Raw genomic sequence first — 24,425 nt, forward strand, 5'->3', positions numbered from 1 at the left:
AGTGGAATCCACTTCTGTCATATTTCTTCATAATAATCACACAGACTGACAGCCATCGCCGACAATTTGGGGCGGTGTGGAGATACAACAGTATGGAGACTGTCAAACACCAACGATGTTGAAATTTTCTGATTTATGACAACGCAACGAGTAATTGTCCAACGCAACTTTTAAACCCTTAAGGAAGATTTTCTATAGAAATTGCTGGAATAATAGGGTCCTAAAATTTATGATAAAATCTTGTCTAGAGTCAAGAGTGCTTGCTACTACTTTGTTACTCGCGCGAGTAACGGCTAGCGGAATTTGTGATAAGTGAGCCATCTTAAGTAAATTAGTCTCATCTTCTTATAAGCCCTGTGCCATTTAAAAAGAAAATAGCTTCACAAAATAGCGTATTTTTCAGAACTATGGGGTAAGACGGCCACCGAATAAATATCGCAAGAAGTTTTACTTGTAATGGTAATGTCTTTATTTCCTATTTTTACTACTTATAAAGCAGAGGCTAATAAGTTATTTGGAACATGCTTTGAAGTTTACCGCCATGAGGGGGAGCTTTATAACAAGGTTTATCAGATGTGAATTTTTTTAACTAGTCAATTCTAATTGCTGAAATTGTTATTTTTTTCTACATTCTATACGAAATACGTATTTCCAGGGAATACGGCGGAGAATCCGTAGATGAAATTATGAAGAAATTTCAGTAGGAATTATTAAACAAACCCGTTCAATTATCAAATACGTCTCAGACGAATGGTTGCCTGATTTTTCGTCAATCACTCAAAAATAATGAGACGGCACATGTACATTCATCAATGTACATCAACAGGTTTCGCGAGTAAGGCACACCGTTTGATTACGATCGGCATCAGATGGCACCGATCCAAAAGATTTTCGTTGTTGTTTTCAATCTAATCATAGATCCAACACATTCTTCGAAAATCTCAATCTACTGCGACGCGAAGACGACGTTCCCGGTCGTTGAAACGAACGGCGGCGTAACGTTTGGCATCATATAATATTACCGCTACTAATATTCCATCATCCTACTGAGATCCTCTTGAACTAACAGTCTTGGGTGTAGTCAAGATTTTCACCAGGGGGTTCCAAGCGATTTCAATGACAAATCCAGTAATTTGTCATCAAAATGAGATTTATGATACTCGTATCGTTTTAATACGATCATACTATTTTTTTGTATAAAACATCATTTTCTTTACTAAGAATCGGGTTCAGTTGAATATTCTGTACAAATCTGTAACGGAAATGGTTATGGGTATTCTGATATAATAATATTATGTTTGTGAAGCCAAGAGTTATGGATCAGAGTTTTAATAGTTTAGCTGCACGGTAAATAACAGGTAGATCATTGTAAGTGCATGTTCCAGTGCTTTTTTCTATTCTCGCTACCTCACAGTTATGAGTCAACGCTATGGTTGACACTTAATTTCCAACTGACATGAAAAATCTGTAAAAGTCCATGTGTTAATTGTAGAAAGATATGCAGTTCACCAGTTGATTTCATTTTAATTTTCATCGGCCACCCTCTGGCTACGCCCATGCTAACAGTAAGAAAAACCTCGAATACATGCACTAATCCTCATCTTTCGCAAAATTCTTTCTCTCGATTGCAGCTGTGGCGACTCGTTCCAACCTCTATGGAGTTTCAGCTAGACAGCGCAGAGTACTGCCAGGCACAACACAAATAAGCTAGACGCCCCCCTCGTCGTGGCACGCGCCCCAATCGCCGTCGTCATCCGCCATACCGCGCACATACCGCAATCACAATCACACACACGCCGTTTCCCATCATCGAATCAAGTCTCATCCCTCGCCGTCCGTTAACCAATAGGAGGAGGGCCAGTCTGGAGACAGCCCGGCTAGAGGAGAAAGGAAGCAAATCCTGAGGAACGTGTGCTGAGGAAGCTTGAGAGTGAAACGAGGAGGAGGTAGAGATTGCGAGTTGAGCCGTGCCCCACGCGTAAAGGAGCTACATCGAAGAAGATATCCCCCTGAAGTTTTCGTTTGTTCTGGAGACGTTTGTGGATTGTCGTCGCGAAGGAATCAGAAGTGGTTGTTAGGACAGAGTTTTGGGTGGAGTGAAAGGTGAATATCGTGGGAAAATAGTGGAGTGGAGAATTGACTAGCAGGTGGAGAAGAGATCGCATTTTTGCAGAGTGTTGTCAAAATTCTTGGTGTCAATTTTTGGAACCCTACCCCCCACCAACTTCAAACGGCATATTTAGTGCAAGTTAAGTTTCTCTACTGGAAAAGATAGAAACCGACACCTACGGCGAATAGAAGAAGACAGAAGAAGAAGAACTTTGTGTCAGCAGCTTAACCTACTTTCCGAGATATTTTTCCTTCTGTTTTTTCCATATCTCTTCGAAGAGTGTACACTTTTGCAGCAGAAGCACTTCTACCATAATTTCCGGATCTTTTATTTCAACGCCGCCATCGTCACTATCGTTATCGTTCTATCGACTCGTCGTGCGCTGAAGGAATCTGAAGTACGAAAGCCAAGCAATCCGGTAATTGCATCCATTGACAACACAACTTGCTAGCAATTCACTGGCTGAGCATTGTAGGTAAGTTCAAATGTTTTTTTTAGCGTTTTAACATTTTTTATAGATTTTTTTATCGTCTTATCATACGTACCTGAGGTAACTTAGGTGAGTCAGATGTTAAAATATGGTATAATATTGATCCCAAAATGCTGCTTTGAGGAACATTAGCTCTTACAGACCTGGAGTTCTGATAATTAACCTGAAGTGTACGATTTGACAGATAACTTTGAATCAATCGAACCACGGCAAAAAAAGCAAGGTATTATACTCCGAAAAATGACATTTGGCAGTGACGTCATTCCTATCGCAAACTCGAACGAGTGCAAAAGAAAGCAAGGCTTGCTCTCTTTTACTATCCTGTAAACCTCATGCTTGACGATAGGAATGACGCCACATGTTTTGATTGAAAATCGTTGTTTACACGTGGGAATAGCCTACCTTGTTGAGTATACCGTGATTCTAACAATGTATGTTGGAAAATTATTTTTATTTTCATGTCAAATACAGTCGAATGCTTTTCTACGTCTAGTAGAAAAGCCTTCCCATTTGTTGGAACCAATCAAATTCGTTACACGTGAAAGTTGATGAGTGATCGAATGTCCATGGTGGAATCAGAACTGTTCATTGGCAACAATTAAATTTTCCTTGATGTGACCCATCATTACGCTCAAAATGACCTTTTCAAAAAGTTTACTGATGGTGGAAAGCAAGCTGATTGAACGATAGCCGGAAGCTTCTGAAGGATTTTTGTCTGGTTTTAAGGCGAAGTAGGCCGTCATTGAAATTTGTACGCGTCATTGATGATTGTTGCTAACTCATCTCACGATTTCGAATCAAAGAAAATCAGTTGGTTTTGCACTGACACAGCTGAAAAAGTATCAGCATACTTTATGCATGTTAGCGCGTACAGTGATACTTTTTGAAGTCAATATAAACTATCAAGACTGAGTTATATCACTTTGAAATGCAAGTTGAAAAGTCATCATTGTTGCCAAAACGAATGACGGGCTACTTAGCCTTAAGGCTCAAGAATTCATCATTCAATCATCAGCGATCATCGAAAACTAAAAAAAAACAGATTTTTTGTTCAAATTTAAATAAGTCCTCTTGAAAATCTATTATTACATTACAGATAACAAGTGCAATGCAACGATAGATTTTCATGAGTATTGCTTCGATTTTAAGCAAAAAAAACTGGTTTTGAAAATTCGTAAAACGTTGATGGTTACTTTCCTCTTAAAATTGGTACAAATTTTTCATTTGCCAGGAAAAAATGACAACTGCAAACATTTGTTAAATATATCAACTAAGAAAGATAAGCTGGAAGTTTTTTTATGGGGATGTTAACAATTTCATTGACGCCACGAGCTTTCACACATTTGATTTTTTTTTTTAAATAATAGTTCTTACTTCTTCCAAACCAGTCTTCCAGGAGTTTTCAAAAACGTTCTGTTGATTGAGAATGCTTCCGAAGTCCTGAGTAACTTGATTTTCAATTGGACAAGTGAGTCCTAAATTTAAATTATGCGCGCTTTCAAACTGCATAGCAGGTTTTTGAGCTTTTTTGCAATATAATATCCAAGTGTGCTTAGGGCCATATCATTTTCATAGCAGGATCGCGAGTGCATAGAAATTGCTTTCTCCTCACGTTTTTAACCTTTACAGTTCCTACATAAAAAATCGATCAATATGTTTTCTTTACCTTCACCCACGGTTTACCAAATTATTAAGGTTGTAGCGGTAAACGCGCAGCTATTCAGCATGACCAAGCTGAGGGTCGTAGGTTCGAATCCCGCTGGTCGAGGATCTTTTCATAAACAAAATTTTCTCGATTCCCAGGGCATAGAGTATCCTCGTACCTGCCACACGATATACACATGCGAAAATGGTCAATCGGCAAAGAAAGCTCTCAGTTAATAACTGTGGAAGTGCTCATAAGAACACTAATCTGAGAAGCAGGCTTTGTCCCAGTTGGACATAACGCCAGAAAGAAGAAGAAGGTTGTATATTCCGTAAAATGACAGCTACTTGACGACGTCATTCCTATCGAACAAATTTGTTGAAAAATTAATCTAGTGAACCAGATGCTACGATAGGAATTACGTCACATGTTTACAATCAAATTCGATCTTTACACAAGTAAGGAGACTGCCTTGTTTTGTGTCTGTCGTGACCTTTACCTTTAGTTTCAAAATAGGACCAACGTGAGGTACCTAAGGCAGTCGAAACAGGAAACTCAATTGTAAATACAGTGATACCTCCATGAATCGATGTTCCATGACTCGATATCGACTCATGGAACCATACTAAAAACGAAATTTCATGGTTACTATGATGGTCCCCAGAAGCAGCTTTCCGAAGGATTGCTGTTCCATTGCTCGATACTTCCATGAGTCGATGGTCCCTTCAATATCGACTCATGGAGGTTTTACTGTACATCGAATCACTCTAAAACATCCATTAGATCATTATATGACGGATACTTAGATATAGACACAGGGTGTCGACTACCAGGAAAAACCTGAAAAGTCAGAGAATGTCAGGGAATTCAATTTTTGACCTGGAAAATCAAGGAAAGTCAGGGTATTTCACTTGAAGTCAGGGGAAAAAATATCATCAATATCAAACGAGTTGATTGTCTGCAAAGATATCGAACAGGCTAAGTCAGCAATACAATAGTCAATTCAGTACTGACCCGATTTTGTCTGTCCCTTTTTGAAAAATACTGTTTGCTACCACTATTTCATGTATTCAAGGGCTTCAGACCAGTCAAACCAAAAGTTTCATACTCACTAGCGCCGACTAGTGGCAAAATTCCGAATATATTGGCTAAAATAATGAGAGGCCTTGAGCTACTGAACAATTTTGCCGAAGACGTCATCTTTCTAAGTGGTCAAACTCCTGGGATATTAGCAAAACCTGGCGTTATAAAAGTACGCACGACAACCGAAAGGTTAATTTACTGAACAAGTAGCTTTCCTGATAATATTTGATTATTGAATTGTAGTTTAGAATTACAACCTATGATTCATGATCTAGTCCGATTCCATCGCCACTGCTGAGCTGCTGGTCCGAAACAATTTAAGGAATTCTGAAATGATACAAAAGAGCAATTCTCGCTGAAACCAGGCCGCCATCGACACCCATCGTTAGAATTCCAATTTTAAGTCACTGATCGCTAGTTTTCGATAAAACTTAAGGGTGGTCCTTTCTGTTTTCTCAAATTGGTGGTCCCCTCGAACGCCAGCTAGCTGAACAGTTTGCGAAAACGCCCATTTTTTTATAAATCTTGGGTATTTCTTCACGTGATATGTCTCATATTTCGTATGGAACACATAGCAAACTTAGTGTTATCGTATAGAGAAAGGATATAGCTTTCATTTAAACTTGAAAAAAATTTGGCGGCCATTTTGAATTTGGCCGCCATCTTGAATTTTGTTAGAAAAATTGTTCACCATTAGCGCACCGCTAGTTTTGAATTCTAAGATCTCCATCAGAAAGCTGAGGAAAAATTGCGTAAGGTTGGCAAACGAAACTAGGTGAGCATCTGGCGGCCATCTTGGATTTCGACACCATCTTGGTTTTTAGCAATTGTGTGATTTTGTACCATCTCAGCGCCCATCATGTTGAATTATGAGGCCTCCGTTAAAAAAAACAATCAGATTCTATCTTTCTTATCTTATCTAAGTTGTTCAACTAATTGTTCTTTTCTATCAATGGTTTTACACCAAATAAGTGAAAGAAATAATGCTATCTTTCAAAATATGCAGAAGAATCATTCAAAGCAAATAAGCGTTAAAAATCCTAATTGAAAATTTTTGCTAATTAAGCTGAGGGGCTGGCTCTGTTCCAGTAGAGACGTAACGTTAGGAAAAAGAAGAATAAGAAGAAGAGTAAGTGTAACGGTAGCATTGAAACAAAGACAAATTAAAGACCTCCATGTCCCTTGCAGTTGCTCAAGATTTAATGGCTCATAGGGTAATCTAGAATGCCGTGAAAATTGTACTGCGATGTGTCAAACTTGGGTACCTTTTGCACTACCGAGGGACCAAATGCAGTACTAGAAGTGGTACCCAATCTGAGCCCGAGTGCGACGGACCTGATTGAAATTCAACATGTTGAGTGCTAACAAGGTGAAACTCATTCTACTACTTCTAGATGGCGTCAAAATCCAAGATGGCCGCCAGATATTTTCACTCAAAATAATACTCCTTTTCTTTGTTGTACAAAAAATTTCTTTGTTGTACAAAAAATGAACACTCGCCATATACGTCAAAATAGTAGAACATGATTTCGAAAATCGTTCATATCATAGGGTAAATACCTTTGCTCACCTAGTTTCTGTAGCCTACCTTACGCAATTTTTCCTCAGCTTTCTGATGGTGATCTCAGAATTCAAAACTAGCGGTGCGCTAATGATGAAAAAACGATTTTTCTAACAAAATTCAAGATGGCCAAATTCAAAATGGCCCCCAATTTTTTTCAAGTTTAAGTGAAAGCTATATCCTTTTATAACTATAACCGTTGGTTTTAAACAGTAGAAGCATTAACCTAAGAATGCTAATGTCGCTGCTGTTCGTGTTACCAACATCTAGTTTGCCACGAATTGACAGCGTGAGTACCGGGCCTCAAAGTGTCAGATTAATTACAAAACCAAGACAACGACTTAGTATTTAACAAACTATGAAAAACCACAATTTAATGTAACAATAATTAAAATCAGTTTTGTAACAATAACGCCACTAGCGTTCTACTACTAATATTTCTATTTTTAAACATAGCTATTTGCTATGTGTTCCAAGCGAAATATTAGACATATCACGTGAAGAAATACCCAAGATTTACCAAAAAATGGGCTTTTTCGCAAACTGTTCAGCTAGCTGGCGTACGAGGGGTCCACCAATTTGAGAAAACAGAAAGGACCACCCTTAAGTTTAATCGAAAACTAGCGATCAGTGACATAAAATTGGAATTCTAACGATGGGTGCCGATGGCGGCCTAGTTTCAGCGAGAATTGCTCAAAACTAAAATAAATCGACTTGTCTAGCAATTTAATCAATTGTTTTAATAATCTGTAGCTTACCTTCCTTTTGCATTTACACCGTCATAACCATCAGAAATAGTAAAATCATTTTTGTCAGCTTTTTGCCATGATTACTTGAAAAAATGGCGCATTTAAATTGAAATACGATTGAAAACCGGGAACTAAGCTACGGGATATCGCAAATAAACTTCGGTTTAAATTTTCTGCGCAATTAATTTCGCATCTATTTTTTTTTGTTTATCTCTAAAATGCAAAATGGCGACATTAATGATTAAAACTTGTTAAATTTAACAAAATGATATTGTTGAAATAACAATTGTAATTTGTTGAAACAAAAATTGAGAATTAATGTTTCATTCGTCGCAGACTTTTGTTGTTATAAAAAACTCCAGCCTTAAAAACAAACCACCAGATGGATTGATCCAATTCAAACAAGAATGGTTGGTTCTTAGAGGTGGGTTTTTGAATTCAACCTTACAGTATTTTTCTGCGTGCACTGTAAATATCAAGTTTTATTTGTGAATGATAACATCAAGATTACTATCTATATACTTTTCACATGTATTCCAGTCGGTTCAAAATTTACCGAGCTGTGTTTCAACTGAAACACCCAAAGTTTCAAAACCGTTGATTTTAAACTACGAAAAAAAAATTCGTCTATGAATCATTGCAACTCCCCCACATGCCCCATCAAGTCAATCAATATGATAAACAGGAAAATTAGGATCTTTTTTTGAGTTTGGATCCAGGATTCAAAAAAGTTTCAGTAATAACTGCATTATGTATGTTATAAGCTGTTAAACAGCTCGTCCTCTTTATCATTCAAAGAACAAGCATTGAAATTTAAAATTAAAAAAATAATATTTGCATCCATTAGAGAAACGTAACCCGATAACAATTTTGTTAGTAAACTTTACACCAACTTGGACTGCTTCAGCCATTGTGGTGGTTTTGAACATACCATCAATCATTCGATTCAATTGTTCCGTTAAAATATCAGAGGCAGACATTTCACTAGAAGTAGGTGCATTTACTGATGATTTTGTTGAGATTATCCGTTAAAGAGACGGAATAGGAGTTTCCTGCGGCGGCAGCTTGTTAATGAGCATGGTTGAAATTAACCTGATAAGTATGATTCTTAAGCAAGCGATCATTAACTGAAAAATGAGCACTGAGTGGGATTCTGAAAAATTTCTCATGGTTTCTGGAATTGTTCCCATGTCACACGGACATCGAAAATAAGTATTGCTTTTTTAAAGCTTTAATATTATCTAGATAAATTTGGTTAAAGTGAACTAAATACACACTAAGCTCTTACGGTGAATTTCACCGTAATCTTTGAAGACGACCTTGAACAAACGTTCAATTTGGTCGTCATAAGGTAAAAAAATGTGCTTTTTCTCTTCAAGATGTTTGAGAAAAATGGAACCTTGATTCCCCTACTGGAGTTCAAGATTTCCAGCCTAAATCCTTCTAATTCGGTACAACTCATCAAATCTACATTGTTGTTACTTTTCTAGTATTGTTTTTATTTTATCATAAACATTCCATTCCATTTTCTCTTTCTTATAGATCCTGATCAGGAAACTGAGAGATCATTCAAGAAACCGACAACCACAGGAACAGAAAATTGTTTCCAGGAGCAAACAAAATAAATCACAAAGACGCGCATCTCAATATCAGTTGAACAGTTGAACCATCCATCTGAATACCGCCACCAGCAAAGCAGCGGATAGAGAAATATTCAATCGCAACAATCCTGCGCGCTAAATTGTACATCGCATCCAAGTATCAACCATCATCGTCATCACCATCTTTTCTAATCGTCGTCATCGTCGCCGTCAACAAATTATCGTTTAGCATAGACAGGAAGTGGAAGCACACATTTTTTGAATACAACGGTAGTTCGTCCGATTTCAACTGGGATTGGCCCCAAATTGTAAGTATGAATTCGGTACATATCGATGTCCTTGATTTTGAACATCTAAATTTAGAGCTTGAAGGAAGCCAACCTGGTGCTGCGAAGCTCCAGCAAAGCCCCTAATGGTAATGTTGGTTTGTCATTGCTTCCGGTGTTTCGTTTTGCAATGGTGGGAACCTCCCACCGTTTCCATCGCTTGAGCAGCAAATTCAATGTCATTGCAATGGTTGCATAACCTTTAGGGTTATCTGTTGAAAAAGTTGCAAATTTACCCTAACCTTTCTCTAAATGTCGTTTTTTTTTTCAAAACGCCCCATTTTTTTATTTTATTCAATAGTTATTTCAATTGAGATTTGAAGTACTATTTGATTAATAATCGCCTCCGAGTTGAAAAATGTTTGAAATCATAAATGGAACCACAAGTATATCAAGAAATTATACTGCCCTACCCTAATAATCATCTCTTCCAGCGCACTTTCGTTCGCTGGGTGTCCGACCGACGTCACCGCCATCGCTTCATTTAAGTGTTGCGGTTATAATAACTTCCATTGATTGGGTATTCACAACTCATTCGCTTCCTCCACGTCTAGAAACATAGGGGCCTTCTTTAGCCGAGTAGTTAGAGTCCACGGCTACAAAGCAATGCCATGCTGAAGGTGTCTGGGTTCGATTCCCGGTCGGTCCAGGATCTTTTCGTAATGGAAATTTCCTTGACTCCCCAGGGCATAGAGTATCATCATACTTGCCACACGATATACGAATTCGAAAATGACAACTTTGGCTAAGAAAGCTGTTAGTTAAAAACTGTGGAAGTGCTCATAAGAACACTACGCTGAGGAGCAGGCTCTGTTCCAGTGAGGACGTGATGCCAAGAAGAAGAAGAAAACGTCTAGAAACAACGCGAAGGCAGGTGACCTTTTTCCCATTGTATCGTTTGGTGTGTCGTAATAGACATAATTCTTTAAGCAGAGTAGGTTGAAATGCACAAAAAGCGCTCCTTTTTGTGTGTGACATCGTTATCGCGTTTTATAAGAGGATTCCAGTGATAACAATTTCCAGAAACGCTTACCTGTTGCTATGATATGAACGGTGATTGATTTTTTTGTTTCTTTTCGGTCCTTTTTCTTTGTTGATCAATAAGCTTTGCTCGATATTGAATGTTAAGTTTATCGCAAGTGTTTGTAATCGACTATTGACAGCTTTCGTTCAATATTGTTCGTAATAAATTAAAGTAATTCTATGATGATTTGTTCTTACGACCATTTGCAACAAGCATTGTTTATTGGATCTAAATATTACGCATTTACCTTCTTCTTCTTGGAATTACAAAAAAAAATGTACATTTCATAATGTCTATTGCTGGCAAATGTTGTGCAATTTTCTTACAAAAAGTAACAATCCAACAATATTTAAAAATAATCTGAAAACTTGTTTTGAATTCCAAAACGAACGGATCAAATAGTTTCCTGGTTTCCTGCTTATTGTTCTTTCTAGTTCACCACCCTATCACTGAAGACTATTCCTGCACCTTGTTCAACTGCATCATTTCTCGGAGAAACGGGTCATTCGGCGAAATGGCATTTGAGGAAAAGGGACATTCGGGGAACTGCCGTTCGGGGAAATTACATTCTGGGAAACTACATACAGGGGAAAGTAGCACAATCGTTTCATTAGAACTACTAGGAATGCTTTCACCACTTTCACCAACAAATTGTTCTATATAATCCTTGAAGATTTTTCAATAGTTTCTTGATATTCCTCAAACAATGTTTTCTGGCACATATAAGATGATTTTTCCAATCCAAAAATTCCTCAAGGATTTTTTTTTAATTTCTAGATGAATAAATCGAAGTTGGAGGAAGAATTCAAGGAAGGACGCATCATGAATTTCTGGAACTATCCTCGTAGATTTTTTTTAGAAAAAAAGAAAACAGGGGAGAAATTTAGATAGAACTCCTGAAACAACTCTTGATGAATACTACAATAAATTAATTAAAAAAAAATCTGGTGGGATTCGTAGCGAATTACCTGGAAAATTACAAGCAACCTTCAGGATTGTTTTTAGTTTTTTTTTGTTTTCCTTGGTTGTTTTTAATTTTGAGTTAACTACTAGTAAAACCCGAGAAAAATCTGAATTCTTTTCCTTAAAAATCTTCTTTAGAAGGAATATGAAGAACTATTTTTTTAAAGAAAGCCTGTAACTTGTTCCTGGAAATATTCCTATTTCTTTTTATTTATTTATGAAGGTATTATAAAGTTCACTAATAAAACAGTTTATAATTATCAATTAAACTGGACCAAACAATTTAAAATTTGAATATTGAAGGCTTTCAAGTTCTTAGGCTTTTTTGAATAGTTTCGTTAAAAATGTCTTTGGGTTCTTTGGGAGATTTTCTTCAAGAATTTGTTTCCAGAACTCTCCTCATGCTTTCCTCTACAAATGCATTAACATTTTTATAGAGGTAATAAATCAATCGATATCATTCCATGAATCAAAATTCATAGATTTCACCCACAAGTAAAGAGATATTTTATTCTAATTAATTTAAAAATTTAACCGCAATCGCAGTTTTGGGAACGGGTCAGATGGGGCTTCAAGAAAACCTCCTGGGATTCCTCCAGGAATGCTTTCAAGGATTCCTTTGTGATTTTTCTAGTGATCCCTTCGGTGATTTATTTTGAAATAACTCAGAGCTTTCTGCTGTAATGTCTCAAGTGATTACTCCACAAATTCTTTCAGATATTGGTTCTTGGATTTCTCCAGGTATTCCTCCAAGACTTATTCTTTCTGGCGTTACGTCCCCACTGGGACCAAGCCTGCTTCTTAGCTTAGTGTTCTTATGAGCACTTCCACAGTTATTAACTGAGAGCTTTCTTTGCCAATTGACCATATTTACTTTTGTATATCGTGTGGCAGGTACGAAGATACTCTATGCCCTGGGAGTCGAGAAAATTTCTAACCCGAAAAGATCTTCGACCGGTGGGATTCGAACCCACGAATCTCAGCTTGGTCTTGCTGAATAGCTGCGCGTTTACCGCTACGGCTATCTGGGCCCCAAGACTATTATCAGGAATTTCTACAACAATTTATCTAGAGATTCTTCTAAAAAAAAACTTTCGATCGCAACCATAGTTTTATATATCAGTTCCGATAGGGCCCCATTCCTTTACTCCAGAGATTCCTCCAGAGATCCTACAGGGATGCCTTTAGCAATTAATCGAAATTCCTACAGAAATATCTCCAGAGACTCCTCCAGGCATTCCTTCAGAGATATTTCCAGCAAAAATTGTAAAACTTGCTCCAGAGATAACTTCAGAAAAATCTTTACATGAGATCCTCCAAAAACTGTTCGAACGGTTTTTTAAAGAATCATACCAAAGGGTCCTACAATTGAGTTCCTCAATTGAAACTTACAGGAAATTGGTATTTTTTCTGAAAAAATTCCCCTGGAAAAAAAATCAGGTAATAATTACTGTAGTGATTTCCCTGGAGGTTTCTCTGGGATAATTCCTAGAGCAATTTCTAGTAGGATTCCTAGAGGTGGTAAATATTCTTGGAGGAATCTATAGAGGAATTACTGGATCATATATCTGGAGTTATTCTTGGAGGAGTTCCTGAAGAAATCTTTGGGGTCATCACGGCAAAAACCTATATCCTTTGAGTATTCTCTTGAAGAATTTCTTGAAGAAAAGAATACCAATAATACCGCTTGAAGAATCCCTGAAAGAATGTCTGGAGTAATCCCTGGATTCATTGGATAAATTCCATGACATGATACAAATAAAACATAAAACGAGCTCACTAGTTGATATCCCATCCTTGACTGTTAATGGGGGATGTAAAATCACTCCGGATGCGCGTGAATGAAGCGCTAATCGAAAAAAAAAATAACTTCGAGCGCGCGAAAAACGAATCGGACAGCTTGAGCCTTTGTAAAGCACTCCATTTGCAGAATATCAGCGATATTATACAAATATTAAGATGGCCATACCCAGTATGCATATTTTGGGGTTGAAGATAATTGAACAAAAATGACGATCAGATTATTCACGCATGAATAAAGTGATAGCCAAAATATTTTCAATTCAAGAAAGGAACAAACTAGGACAGCAGTGCCAATCGTTTCGATTCAGTGTTATAGGTAAAATCGTTGGGAGTGGCGATGCTAAGAGAAATAATACACTCTCCATTGTTGTTCTCTTGGGCTGGGACATACGCATTTCCTCCTCATGTCCTAGTACTAGAGTCTTGGTTTAAGCGCCTTTGCTCGCTCTGAAAATTGTAGGAACATTTCTTCATTAAAAACTTTGGATAAGGATTCTTTGCTTTCTATGGCTTTCTTCTGGAATGCTTCATGGGTTTTATTTGGAAACGCTCTTAACTTAATATAGTTTTCAGAAAGCTCGTTTCAAAAACTTTTACAAATATTCATTGAAATGTTATTGAAAAAATGTCTCCAGAGATTTCTCTACGAACTCCTCCAAATTTTCATTTATTTCATAGTTTGGAAATTTAAAAGGGACTGTTTTAGGAATTCTTTCGATACTCTTCCAATTGGCATTTATTAGTTATTCTCCCAAATTATCCCTTAATAATTCCTGCAAGGAGGGTTTTCTAGGAAATCATTCAGATCTCTTTAAATATTTCTCAAGAAGTTTATTGAGGACTTTCACAAAAAAACCTCCTGGGATTTTATTTTTGGCTCGCTGACCCGGCTAACGTTGTATTGTAACTTAGTAGGTTGTTTTTTTATTCATAATATTCTACAAATCTCTACAGTATCTATTTTTTCAGAAATTCTTAAAAAAGCAAGAAATTTCTACAAAAAAATGTTTAGAGATTTCCTTAGAAAATCTTTCAATTACAACCTTATTTTCAAGAGGTGATTCCTCCAGAAAAAAGCCAGACATTATTCCTGCATAAATTTGGCAGTACGTCCAAGGGTTATTCCGGGGATTTTTCCAGAAAAATATAGACATAAATTTCTCCAGCAAAATCTCTACAGTAATTCTTCCATAAGTTTGTCCAAGGATGCTCCAGGAATTTCTTCAAAGATGACTCTATGTCTCCAAGGATTCCTTCAGCAATTTATCCAGGTAATCTTTCTAAGATTTTTCCAGCAGTTTCTTTTTTTTTTGTATGGTATTCAGTTGGAGCTGCCTGACAGCTTAACTTGTCAAGGCTGAACCCTCGGTCTGGCTTTTGCCAAGTTTCCCCTCTACCAGGACCAATACTCAGACGTACTAGGCTATGGAGCCCAGGCTATGGAGTTTTTTATTAGTATTGTGACGTGGTAGTTTTTGAAAAATACCCATATTCCCTTGCTTCTGAGAAAAGGAAGCATTGTGAAAATCAGCAGCTCCATCAGAATTTGTTTGAAATAGTAGTGTCATTACTAATACTGTCTAGTCGAAATGGTTTTGAATAATTTGTCATTTTAGTCCTATTTTGATTACTCATGTCTTTTACGTAAGATTAGAGTCTTAAGGGGGCAGGATCCATCATTGATTTCTGAATTTTCATAAGCAGTTTTTTCGTTCAAAATGAAGAAAATTTACATGAAAATGTGTTCACTGTATTCTAATCTCCAACCGAAACACAGTGAACACATTTTCATCGAATAATTTATAGTTTTGAACAGAAAAACTGCTTTTGAAGTTTCGATGATGACGATGATTACGATGACGGAGCGTTGATCGTTAAATGTCAGTTATCGTCAAGTCTCAACAAAATTAGACTGTTTAGTAGTAGTTCTAGTTCATTTCGTGTATTGTTGTTAAAAGTATTTATTGGTCATTACGTGCATATATCCTTAAAGAAAAAAATCACTTTCCTTGTCTATTCAACAATTTTTCGAAACTAGCAAGTTACCTTAGGCTTTTATTAAAGTCTCCTCTAAGATTCACTTTTCGGTGGCAAATGCAATGCTTCTCAACGCCTACTATCTAATTACAAATTTTGCGAAAATGAAACTGGAATTAGATTGTTTATACCATTGTTACAAAAGAGGTATTCCTTGTTATGGCAATGTGAAAACCATATTAAAATAAGATTGTCGCTTATTTCGTCATATATGATAACAATATGTCTAGCTAACCAATAGTAAGAGTGGCTACGGATCATTCTGGTTAGCAAAAGGCAAACTAATCGTCGCCAATAGTATTAATGTCCACTTCGAATAGATTAATTATTTGAAATGGGCATCAATTCTATCAACGACGCAGAATGTCCGTTGGATCACATCCGAGATATTATTGCGTCTATGCCATATGAATTATGACGCGGCTTTAAGCAAAAAATGCCAAAATGTGATACCACCACTACAGGTTACGCCTTTGGTTTCCATCATATGGGCTAATGGATTATGCCCTCCCATTGCGGCAAGGTCGCATAACCAAGGGGAGGAAGATTTTTCCAGCAGTTTCTTCAGGAATTCCACCAAAGATTTCTCCAGTAAACCTTTTTTGTGGTTGCTCCAGCAGTTGTTCTAGGGATTTTTTTTTTTCAGTAACTCCTCCAGAGATTTTCCCGGGTATCCCTCCAAAAACTGCGGCAAGAGTTTCTCCAGGGATTTTTCCAGAGATTTAACCAAAGATTCCTACAAGAATTCTTCCAGAATTTCCTCTAGAGATTCCTCCATAAAATCCTACAGGGATTTCTTTTTTTTTTTCTTGCGATTACTCTTGGAATCCTTCCAAGTATTTTTCTTGAAATATATCTACGGATTTCTCCTAAAATTTCTTCATGGAAGGAATTTTTGGAAAAATCTTGAAGGAATCTCTGATAGAATTCTCGGGATTATTTCTGATGAAATTTCTGGAGGAATTCATGATGGAATTTTTGGAAGAATTTCTAGAGATTCCTTGGAAAGATCTCCGAAGGTATTTTTTGAAGCCCAGAACATTTCTCTAGATAATCTTTAAGGTAAATCTCTGGAGGATTTGTAAAGCTAGTAATGTAGTAGTAAAAGTCCTTAAAGTATTTCATTTAGCGATTTTCTTGAAGCTAATTTGCTTTCCTTTCCTAACTACACAACTTTCTACAGTCGCGACGGACCAAAATGGTTGAATGCAAAGTGTTTGTTCCTACAAAGTGTTTGCTAGTAGTTAGTGCATGTATTACCCAGTCCGCGCAAACATTCGTGCTACATGCACAAATGTTCGTGTATTGCACACATTGTATAATCAAAGCTTTAGTTTTGGGAATTGTTCATTTGATATATTTGCCAAGTTTGATTGAAAGTACTTAGCTATTTGTGGAACTTCCATCTAAAGATTAGAATGACGGAATCCGGTTAACGCGTCTCATTTATGTTTCGACTTGAATTCATCTAGTAGGGTTCCGAGCTACTTGGGCACTTCCATGATTCACTTTGGCATGGGTGGTTTTCCTCGGCTGAATTGTCTGAAATTCAATACGACGCATATTGTAGCCAATTATAAGCTCATGAGCTTTCAAAAAATCCCACTGCCGAGAAAAATCAAAAGTGCCAAGAATAGGGTCCGGCTCCTAGTGATCAAAGCTTTATAATTCGTTTATGTCTCCATTCTAGTATAACATAATCCAGACATGTTGTAAAATGGGTAGTAAATTTCAACCAATAACCTTGACCGCAATTAGGTCTTTGGTAGAATTTAAGCAATACGTAGAAAAAAAATCCCAATTGTTCTGACCTCGCTACCAGATTATCTTAAAATCTATCTACCCATTGCCGGCTACTTCAACCTCAACTTCGTTCGTACCCACGCCAATTTCCTTCTATTATATTCAATGTAGTACATTGTCATCAACATCCAAACGCTCGTCATCGTCCGTACTTACGACAAGTAACAATCGCTCACGTTCCTTCATTCCGCTATTCCGGAGATCTGTCAATACCATTTCACCGTGCAAACAAACAGTAATAACTCATTCACCGCCCAACCACTCGCTGACTCTCTCTACATCTCTACCGTTTCTCTATCTATTTACAGGTAATTATTCCAAATTGAACATACCCTGCAAACGCCGCAGTGAGTGTGACCGGCTTGTACACCAGGTCCAAGGGCACGCAAAGCCAAGCTGAATCATCTCCGGAGTGGTGTCTTTCTGTTGTTTGCCCACGAGCAGAGCAAGAAGAGCGCCTATCAAAAACCGAAACGCGCGCGATAAGAGGCAGCAACAGTAGTGTTATCATCAGGAGATATATCCCCGAGAGAACGAACCGAGGGCAATACGTCGTAGAAAGCCCGATCGTCAAGATCTGCGCCGTTGATACGTGGGAATAGAGAGAAAAAATCGAAATAATCTATTAATTTGTGATATAGTATACATCATAATTGTTCGTTTTTTTTTAAGAACTTGATTTTAAATATCGGTGAATCGCGGAGAAGAAGAATAGGAAGCGAGAAGCAACCATCTCTGATTTGTGCAAGAAGAGTCAACAAGTGATTTTATCTATCGTAAAGCAAGCAGATCGCCGTCAATACCGTCTCGATTAGCAAGTGTTTCTAGTGTACTTCTACCAATATTACAACTAGTGCTTCTATTTGAACACGAACGTCAAGCTACAGTTTGATTTTCTTAATTCAGTTTTCGTCTAATCTAAAACCTACAACACACACACAAACGTACTACACGCGGAAAGCAGAGGCAAGCCCAATTGGCATCCGAGTTTCGTCAGGAGCACCAATTGCGATAACCCTATAAGGCGAAAAGACCGCAAAAAACTTCCTTCCGATCCAGCGGACACCGTTTAATGACAACCGTCATCATGCGCCAGAAGGACATCAGACCAGCGCCGGCCCGGATCGAATTCAAGGGCATGAAGTTCCTGATAACCGACCGTCCCGCGGACAACACCATCCAGTGCTACATCCAGGTGAGTGGGGGCTGCGATCATCGATTCCTCTGACTATAGGTTTTGATACAAAAAACCCTATCGCAATAAATATTTGATCAGATAACGCGCACTTTGCGACGCACAGGGTTGCCCAATGTAAGGCCCGCGGGCTACATCCGACCCATGGCTTCATTTTGTGCGGTCTGCGAAGAGTTTTAAGACTTCATATATCTGGCTCGTTCTAAGTTTATTTTTTAAATTTTAACCTCAATCGCTGCAGTTGATATAGGGCATGTCTACGGTGTGGCTTAACCAACTAAGCTACAGTGATTCAAATTCATATTCGTACAACACACTGCTTTCATATCAAGCAGATAAAAAACTATTGAATAATAAATCGACTTCAAAATACTTCATCAATGATGAAGGTCATATGCGACATCTATTGTTCGGCGTTGGTAAATAAGCTATGCATATTTGAACTTTGGTCATTTTTTCAAGTTTTCAATAGATTATTTTATACTATACGTATCAATATGAGTGTTCTATGGTGGTGTTAAGTGGTGCAAAACGAATGCTTTGTAATGAGAATATCGATTTGTTTATATTTGTTACTTAGGACGTTTTGAAAAGTTACGCGAGAATTGTTTTCATTTACACTCCCATTCAAAAGTTTTCTGAGCATTGGATTGACCAAAATTTAAATTTGTGCGTCTTTAGATCCGTAAATATCTGAAAACTATTTAATTATAATAAAATAGTCATTCAGTTATCGTGCAAAATTTTTATGTATTTTGCAAAAGTTTGGGTTCACTAGAACTTCCTTGGAACACAAAAATTCTGTGAAATCTCATACCAATTAGGGTCGCCCCATGATTCACGTTCAACTATGCCATAGACTATTGAAATTGGTCGAAAACCAGCAAAGATATTAGCAAAAATGATTTGCATTTGAACCCAAACTTTGGACACAAACATTATTCTAAGGGGTGAGCCCAGTTTTTTGCAAGATTACTTGAGCTATTATATGAAAATTAAAAAGTTTTTGGATTTTTGCGCCAAATTTGTGTAAGATATAAAATTACAGTTCTAATTATGAGAAAATAAGCCATATTTTTTAAGTTTGATTTTTGAAAAATATAATAGCTTTAAGTTAACATTTAGTATACAAATTTTCAAAAATGTTGATGTCGAAATACCTACTAAATAAGAATAACGCAATGTCTTTCGAATGCGCCATAGAGAGTTCCAATTGGACGTGTAATCACAGAGACATGGACAAAACACTTTCGTATGTTTTTGAGGGGGTGAGCCAAAACATTTGCACGGGAGTGTACTTTCGTATTGGTTTTGGTCTTAAATTGATCCAATTCCATATTCGTACACCTTCCAAAGTTCAAACATACAACTAAAACTAAATCTTCTTCATATTCGCACAATCTGAGCAAAATCTCAGTCCCACTGAATATTAATGTAACGTATGACTGCTCAAGTTCTTCATTGCGTTGTTCAGATGTAAATGAGTACATTTGGACAATTCAATAGCAGACATATTTGACACTAAGTAAATTTATAAACAAAATAACATTCCTCCAATGTTTTTTCGTACATTTTTTCAAATAAATTTTTATACTGAATATGTTTCAGAAACTTATGATCTGTTTTAGAGTAGGTAAGACTGTATATACTGCCCATTATACTGATGCAAATTTTGAAGTTTTTGCTCCCCTATGCTTAAACGGTGTCAATAATGACGAAAATCATTCTCCCAAAATTTGAAGTGATTTGGAAAAAAATTGGTTGTGCACACGCCATTTGAAGTTTATATGGAAATTACTATGGAAAAGCCAAACCTTTTGTGTTCAGTCCTCTAACTGCTCGTCATAATAATATATGAAAAAACGAACACACTCTTCCGATGTAAAATCTTTCCAGCTACAACTTTGCCGAAGACCAAATTTTGTTGGGACGTAAGGATAATTTGTTATTCTTGATTCCAAAGTCTAAACCATGCTGAAATGATCATTCAATTACTTTGAGAGCAACACTGCTTTTTTGCTGTAGTGTAGAACATAGTAGCCTGGATTACTTTGATCTATTCTTCCCGCCAGGAGCACCACTGTTGCCTACCGAATAGTTGGTGAAGCTTACTGAAGGCAAACCCACTTTATGATGATGAATAACAAATTTTCCTGACGTCCAATCAAAATGTGGTCTTCGGCAAAGTTGTAGCTGGAAGAATTTCACATGAGAAGAGTGAGTTCACTTTTCCATAAAATATTATGACGAAGAGATAGAGGACTGAACACAAAAGGATGGCGTTTTCCATAGTAATCTCCATATAAACTTCAAATGGCGTGTGCACAGTCAAATTTCTTCCAAAACATTTCAAATTTTGGGAGGATGCTTTTTACCATAATTTTAACCGTTTAAGCATAGGGGAGCAAAAATTTCGAAATTTGCATCACTCTACTGCCCATGTTTGCATGGTCGACGTACCTACCAGCAATATCTTTGCTTCGAAAATGCGTTTTTGTTTTCCAAGCTGCATATTTGAACCTTTCAACAATTTCGATCAAAAATTTGTGCATTTGGTAAGAATTGAAATTCAAAAGTTGACTGGGGAAGACTTTTTTAATTTATTTCTTACTTTTGTCATCTACAAACGCATACGTCGTTTCATCCGTTCAATCAGTGAGTTTAATGAACAATTATATGGATGAGTTGACGTAAACACCGTCATAGCAACCTGGTTTATACGCTAACCTATCCAAATAAACATTCTGCAAACCGGGTGTTTCTTCGGCTCATATCAATCCGTTTCCTCCTATACCTAGTTCGAATATATCAGAACAAACCATATTTGTAAAAATATGGTTTTGATTTGAATTTTGCCAACGCCGTGATGCTAGTGCTACTATAGGAACGGAAATTATAAATAGTGCTACTATAGGCACATGTGTTCCTATAGTGGCACAAGCCATAATAAATACAAACATATGAGTTTTCATATTTTTCCCACAAAACCAAGATAAAAAGCTTTCAGATGATGTAAAAATAATGATGCTAGCGTTATTTTTCAATTTTATATGAATATTTGTTCTTAGCTATGCGGCTATTGGTACATCGACCCTTTCAAGTAATTTTATTCAACATGGGAAAAAAATCGGATTCTCAGGGAATTTCCATCACAATCAGGGACATTATTTTAAGGCAGTAATTCGTAATAGAATATGTTCACGACAAAAGATTTGCCATAAAACTCTTGAATTGAAAAAAAAATCGCTATCATAACTCTGCTGTTCAGTGAGGACCCTTTCGAGTATGAAATGTTATCAACTTACCAAAACATGATTGATGTTTTTAGTATCTAGGGTAGGTGTACCAGTTATCGACATAATGGTTTCCTATTTCGCCATATGTAATAAATTGATTCAAATTTTTAATCATTCTTTGTATTTTAAGTAGTTCAATATCAAATATATCTTGAATCTTGATATTGAAACATTCAAAAATATTGAAAATGTTAATGTTTTCGAGAAAACACATATGGCCAAATAGGGAACCACTATAGCCATAACTGGTACACTTTCCCCATATATTTAATTAGTAAACGTTGAACATATCTAGGGCTGGTAGCAGGTTTCTCTTTAGAGATTATGTATTATGATTTTATGTAACTCTTTAAAAAGTGTCTATTTTTGATAAAAAGGCGCTGTACTTAATCTATGTTTTAACCAAAATATTTTTATTTTATCTTGCTTGCAGATAATAATGATGCAAAATTTCTTCCCATTTTTCTCGAAAACAGCTTCAGGAATTTTCCTATTTGTTTCTCCAGAGATTTCATCTGGAATACTATCAGGAACTAATACAGGGTTCTCTCCAAAAATTATTCAAGCAATTCTTTCAGCAATTTTTCAAAGGATGCTTGGGTTCATTCACAAATTTTATAACGCCGAAAATGGCCATTTTTGACAGCTATCCATCCCCTTGTAAAACTTTGTGTAAGAATATTCTACAATTTTTGTATGAGCAGCAACATTTCGATGACACCCACTCACCCCCTTTAGCGTTATGAAATTTGTAAACCTTAAAGGAATTTCCCCAGAATTTGCTTCAAGAAATCCTTGAGCACTTTAACGTTACTCTCTCTAGATATGTTTCCACTAACTTTTCAACCGAATTCCCCAGTTGTTACTCTAAGAGATCTTTCAAAAATTCTCACAGAATTTCTTTTAAGGAAACCCGCAAAGGTTAAGAGTTTTTGGTATTATTGATTCAAGGATTTTCAAGAAATCCGACAAGAATTTTTACGCTGTCTACGGTTATTTCAAAGATTTGCTTCCCAAAAATCATTCGAGTGACTCTATTAAGAACATTTAAAATAAATCTTTCAATTCTACCTTTGTTTCATTATTGAGTTTCCCTAGATTTTTTTCTAGGAGTTTCTCCAGCATTTCATCCAAGCCTTAATGGAGTTCTTTCATGGGATATTGAAAAGTTTATTTAGTTAGGGTTCCACATCAGTTGATACAACAGCATTTATTTTTTCAAGGAATCCTCCTATCATTCTTACATATATTTTTTTAAGGATTACGTCCTATGTTATTCCAGGAGTTCTTTCACAAAATCCTGCGAAATATTTTTCAGAAATTCAATTGATTTTTTTTACAATTATCTTAGCAATAATCTTGAAAATCTTATAAAAGCCTATTAAAAATCTTCTTCACAACTGAGCCCTTCTAGAAATCCTTATTTATCAAGGGTGACATAAAAACTTACACAAGTTTTAACAGAAGTTACCCCAAGATCATTTGCTTTAAGAACAAGTCACGATTGTTTTTCAACAATTTATCAGCTTACTGGAAAATTTTATTCACATTTCCTTGAAGAAATGCATGGAAAATTCCTGGAAGAATACTTGAAAAAAAAATTCCTTGAGAAATCTCTTAGAATTATTTGAGGAATTCCCGAAGAAATTTCATGACCAATTACTGGAGAAATTTCTTAAGGTATTCTGAGTGAAATTTCTCGTTAAAATTTTAAAGAAATTTTAAAGGACAATTTTGTAGAAAATCCTGAGAAATTCTTGGAGATATATGGAGATGTTTTCGATTTAATATTAAAACATGATTAAAACGGGAGTCTTGGAGGATGTTCTAGTAAAACCGATTGGCACCGGATAAAATCCTGAAGGACTAAGGGCTTTTTTGAATATATCTGAAATAATTTATGAATGAATTTCTGATGGAAGCTCTGAAGTATTTTTTGAAAAAATCCAAGTTTTATTTGGAGATACCCAAAACATTTTTTTTTTTTAGGAATTCCTTAGGAAAATTCTTGGAGAGTTCTCATGGGAAATAAACACTAAATGAAATCCTGAAGAAAAAGAAAAATCTCTCAAATAAAGAAATCTATCTATCCATCTAACCTGAAGAAATTATTTGTCGTAATGTGACGAGCAATCTTCAAATATTTAGAAATATTCTCAGAGAAATGTCTGGTCTAATCAAACTCCTGGTTTCTGCTAGGTGCCGATATTATCCGAAAAATAAAAAAAATCAAAATGTTAAACTTGGATAAACCTGTAAGTATCAGCGAATTCTATTTCGATAAACGAGTAGACACCCTCATAACGGTCATTTGGCGTAACGATCGTTTGATATAATGACCATTTGGCATAAACAGAATGATACCCCTTCTTTTTAAAGATGCCTGTTCGTGATGAAAAAATGTAATGCCTAATTACCGTTATGCCAAATGACCCAGATCCTCTGAAACATGAATATAAGGGGTCTATTTTGTAAGTCGAGTCGGTCAGACTGTGTCGACCAAAGAATTTCACTCAACACGGCTCTGTCACTCGAGTTTTTCGACAGTTGTCACTCTATGTGACAGGCTTACTATGGGAGTCGACGGGTGACTTCTGAAATATGTATGCCCACTGTGTTCGACAATGACAGCAGACGAGTCACATAAATCGGCTCGATTTACAAAATAGACCCCTTAAGGCGAAGCAGGCCGTCATTGAAATTTGTACGCGTTGTTGGTGATTGTTGCTAATTCATCTC

General features: G+C 36.5%; 1 protein-coding gene across 4 annotated transcripts in view; it reads left to right on the forward strand.

Moving 5' to 3' along the window:
- LOC5572463 (protein tyrosine phosphatase type IVA 1) overlaps window positions 1-24,425 on the forward strand; it is a 197,343-nt gene that overhangs the window by 161,717 nt on the left and 11,201 nt on the right. For 3 of the 4 annotated variants that reach the window (XM_021846793.1, XM_001660360.2, XM_001660359.2), the window contains 3 exons: window positions 1,632-2,585; window positions 9,181-9,547; window positions 17,504-18,390. In XM_021846793.1, coding sequence (XP_021702485.1) covers window positions 18,268-18,390 — 123 coding nt within the window. In that variant the 5' untranslated portion in view covers window positions 1,632-2,585; window positions 9,181-9,547; window positions 17,504-18,267. The remainder of the gene's footprint in view (window positions 1-1,631; window positions 2,586-9,180; window positions 9,548-17,503; window positions 18,391-24,425) is intronic. The other variant, XM_021846792.1, reaches the window with a different exon arrangement.

This window comes from Aedes aegypti, chromosome 2, assembly GCF_002204515.2.
Source record: "Aedes aegypti strain LVP_AGWG chromosome 2, AaegL5.0 Primary Assembly, whole genome shotgun sequence".
In the NCBI taxonomy this organism is placed as follows: domain Eukaryota; kingdom Metazoa; phylum Arthropoda; class Insecta; order Diptera; family Culicidae; genus Aedes; species Aedes aegypti.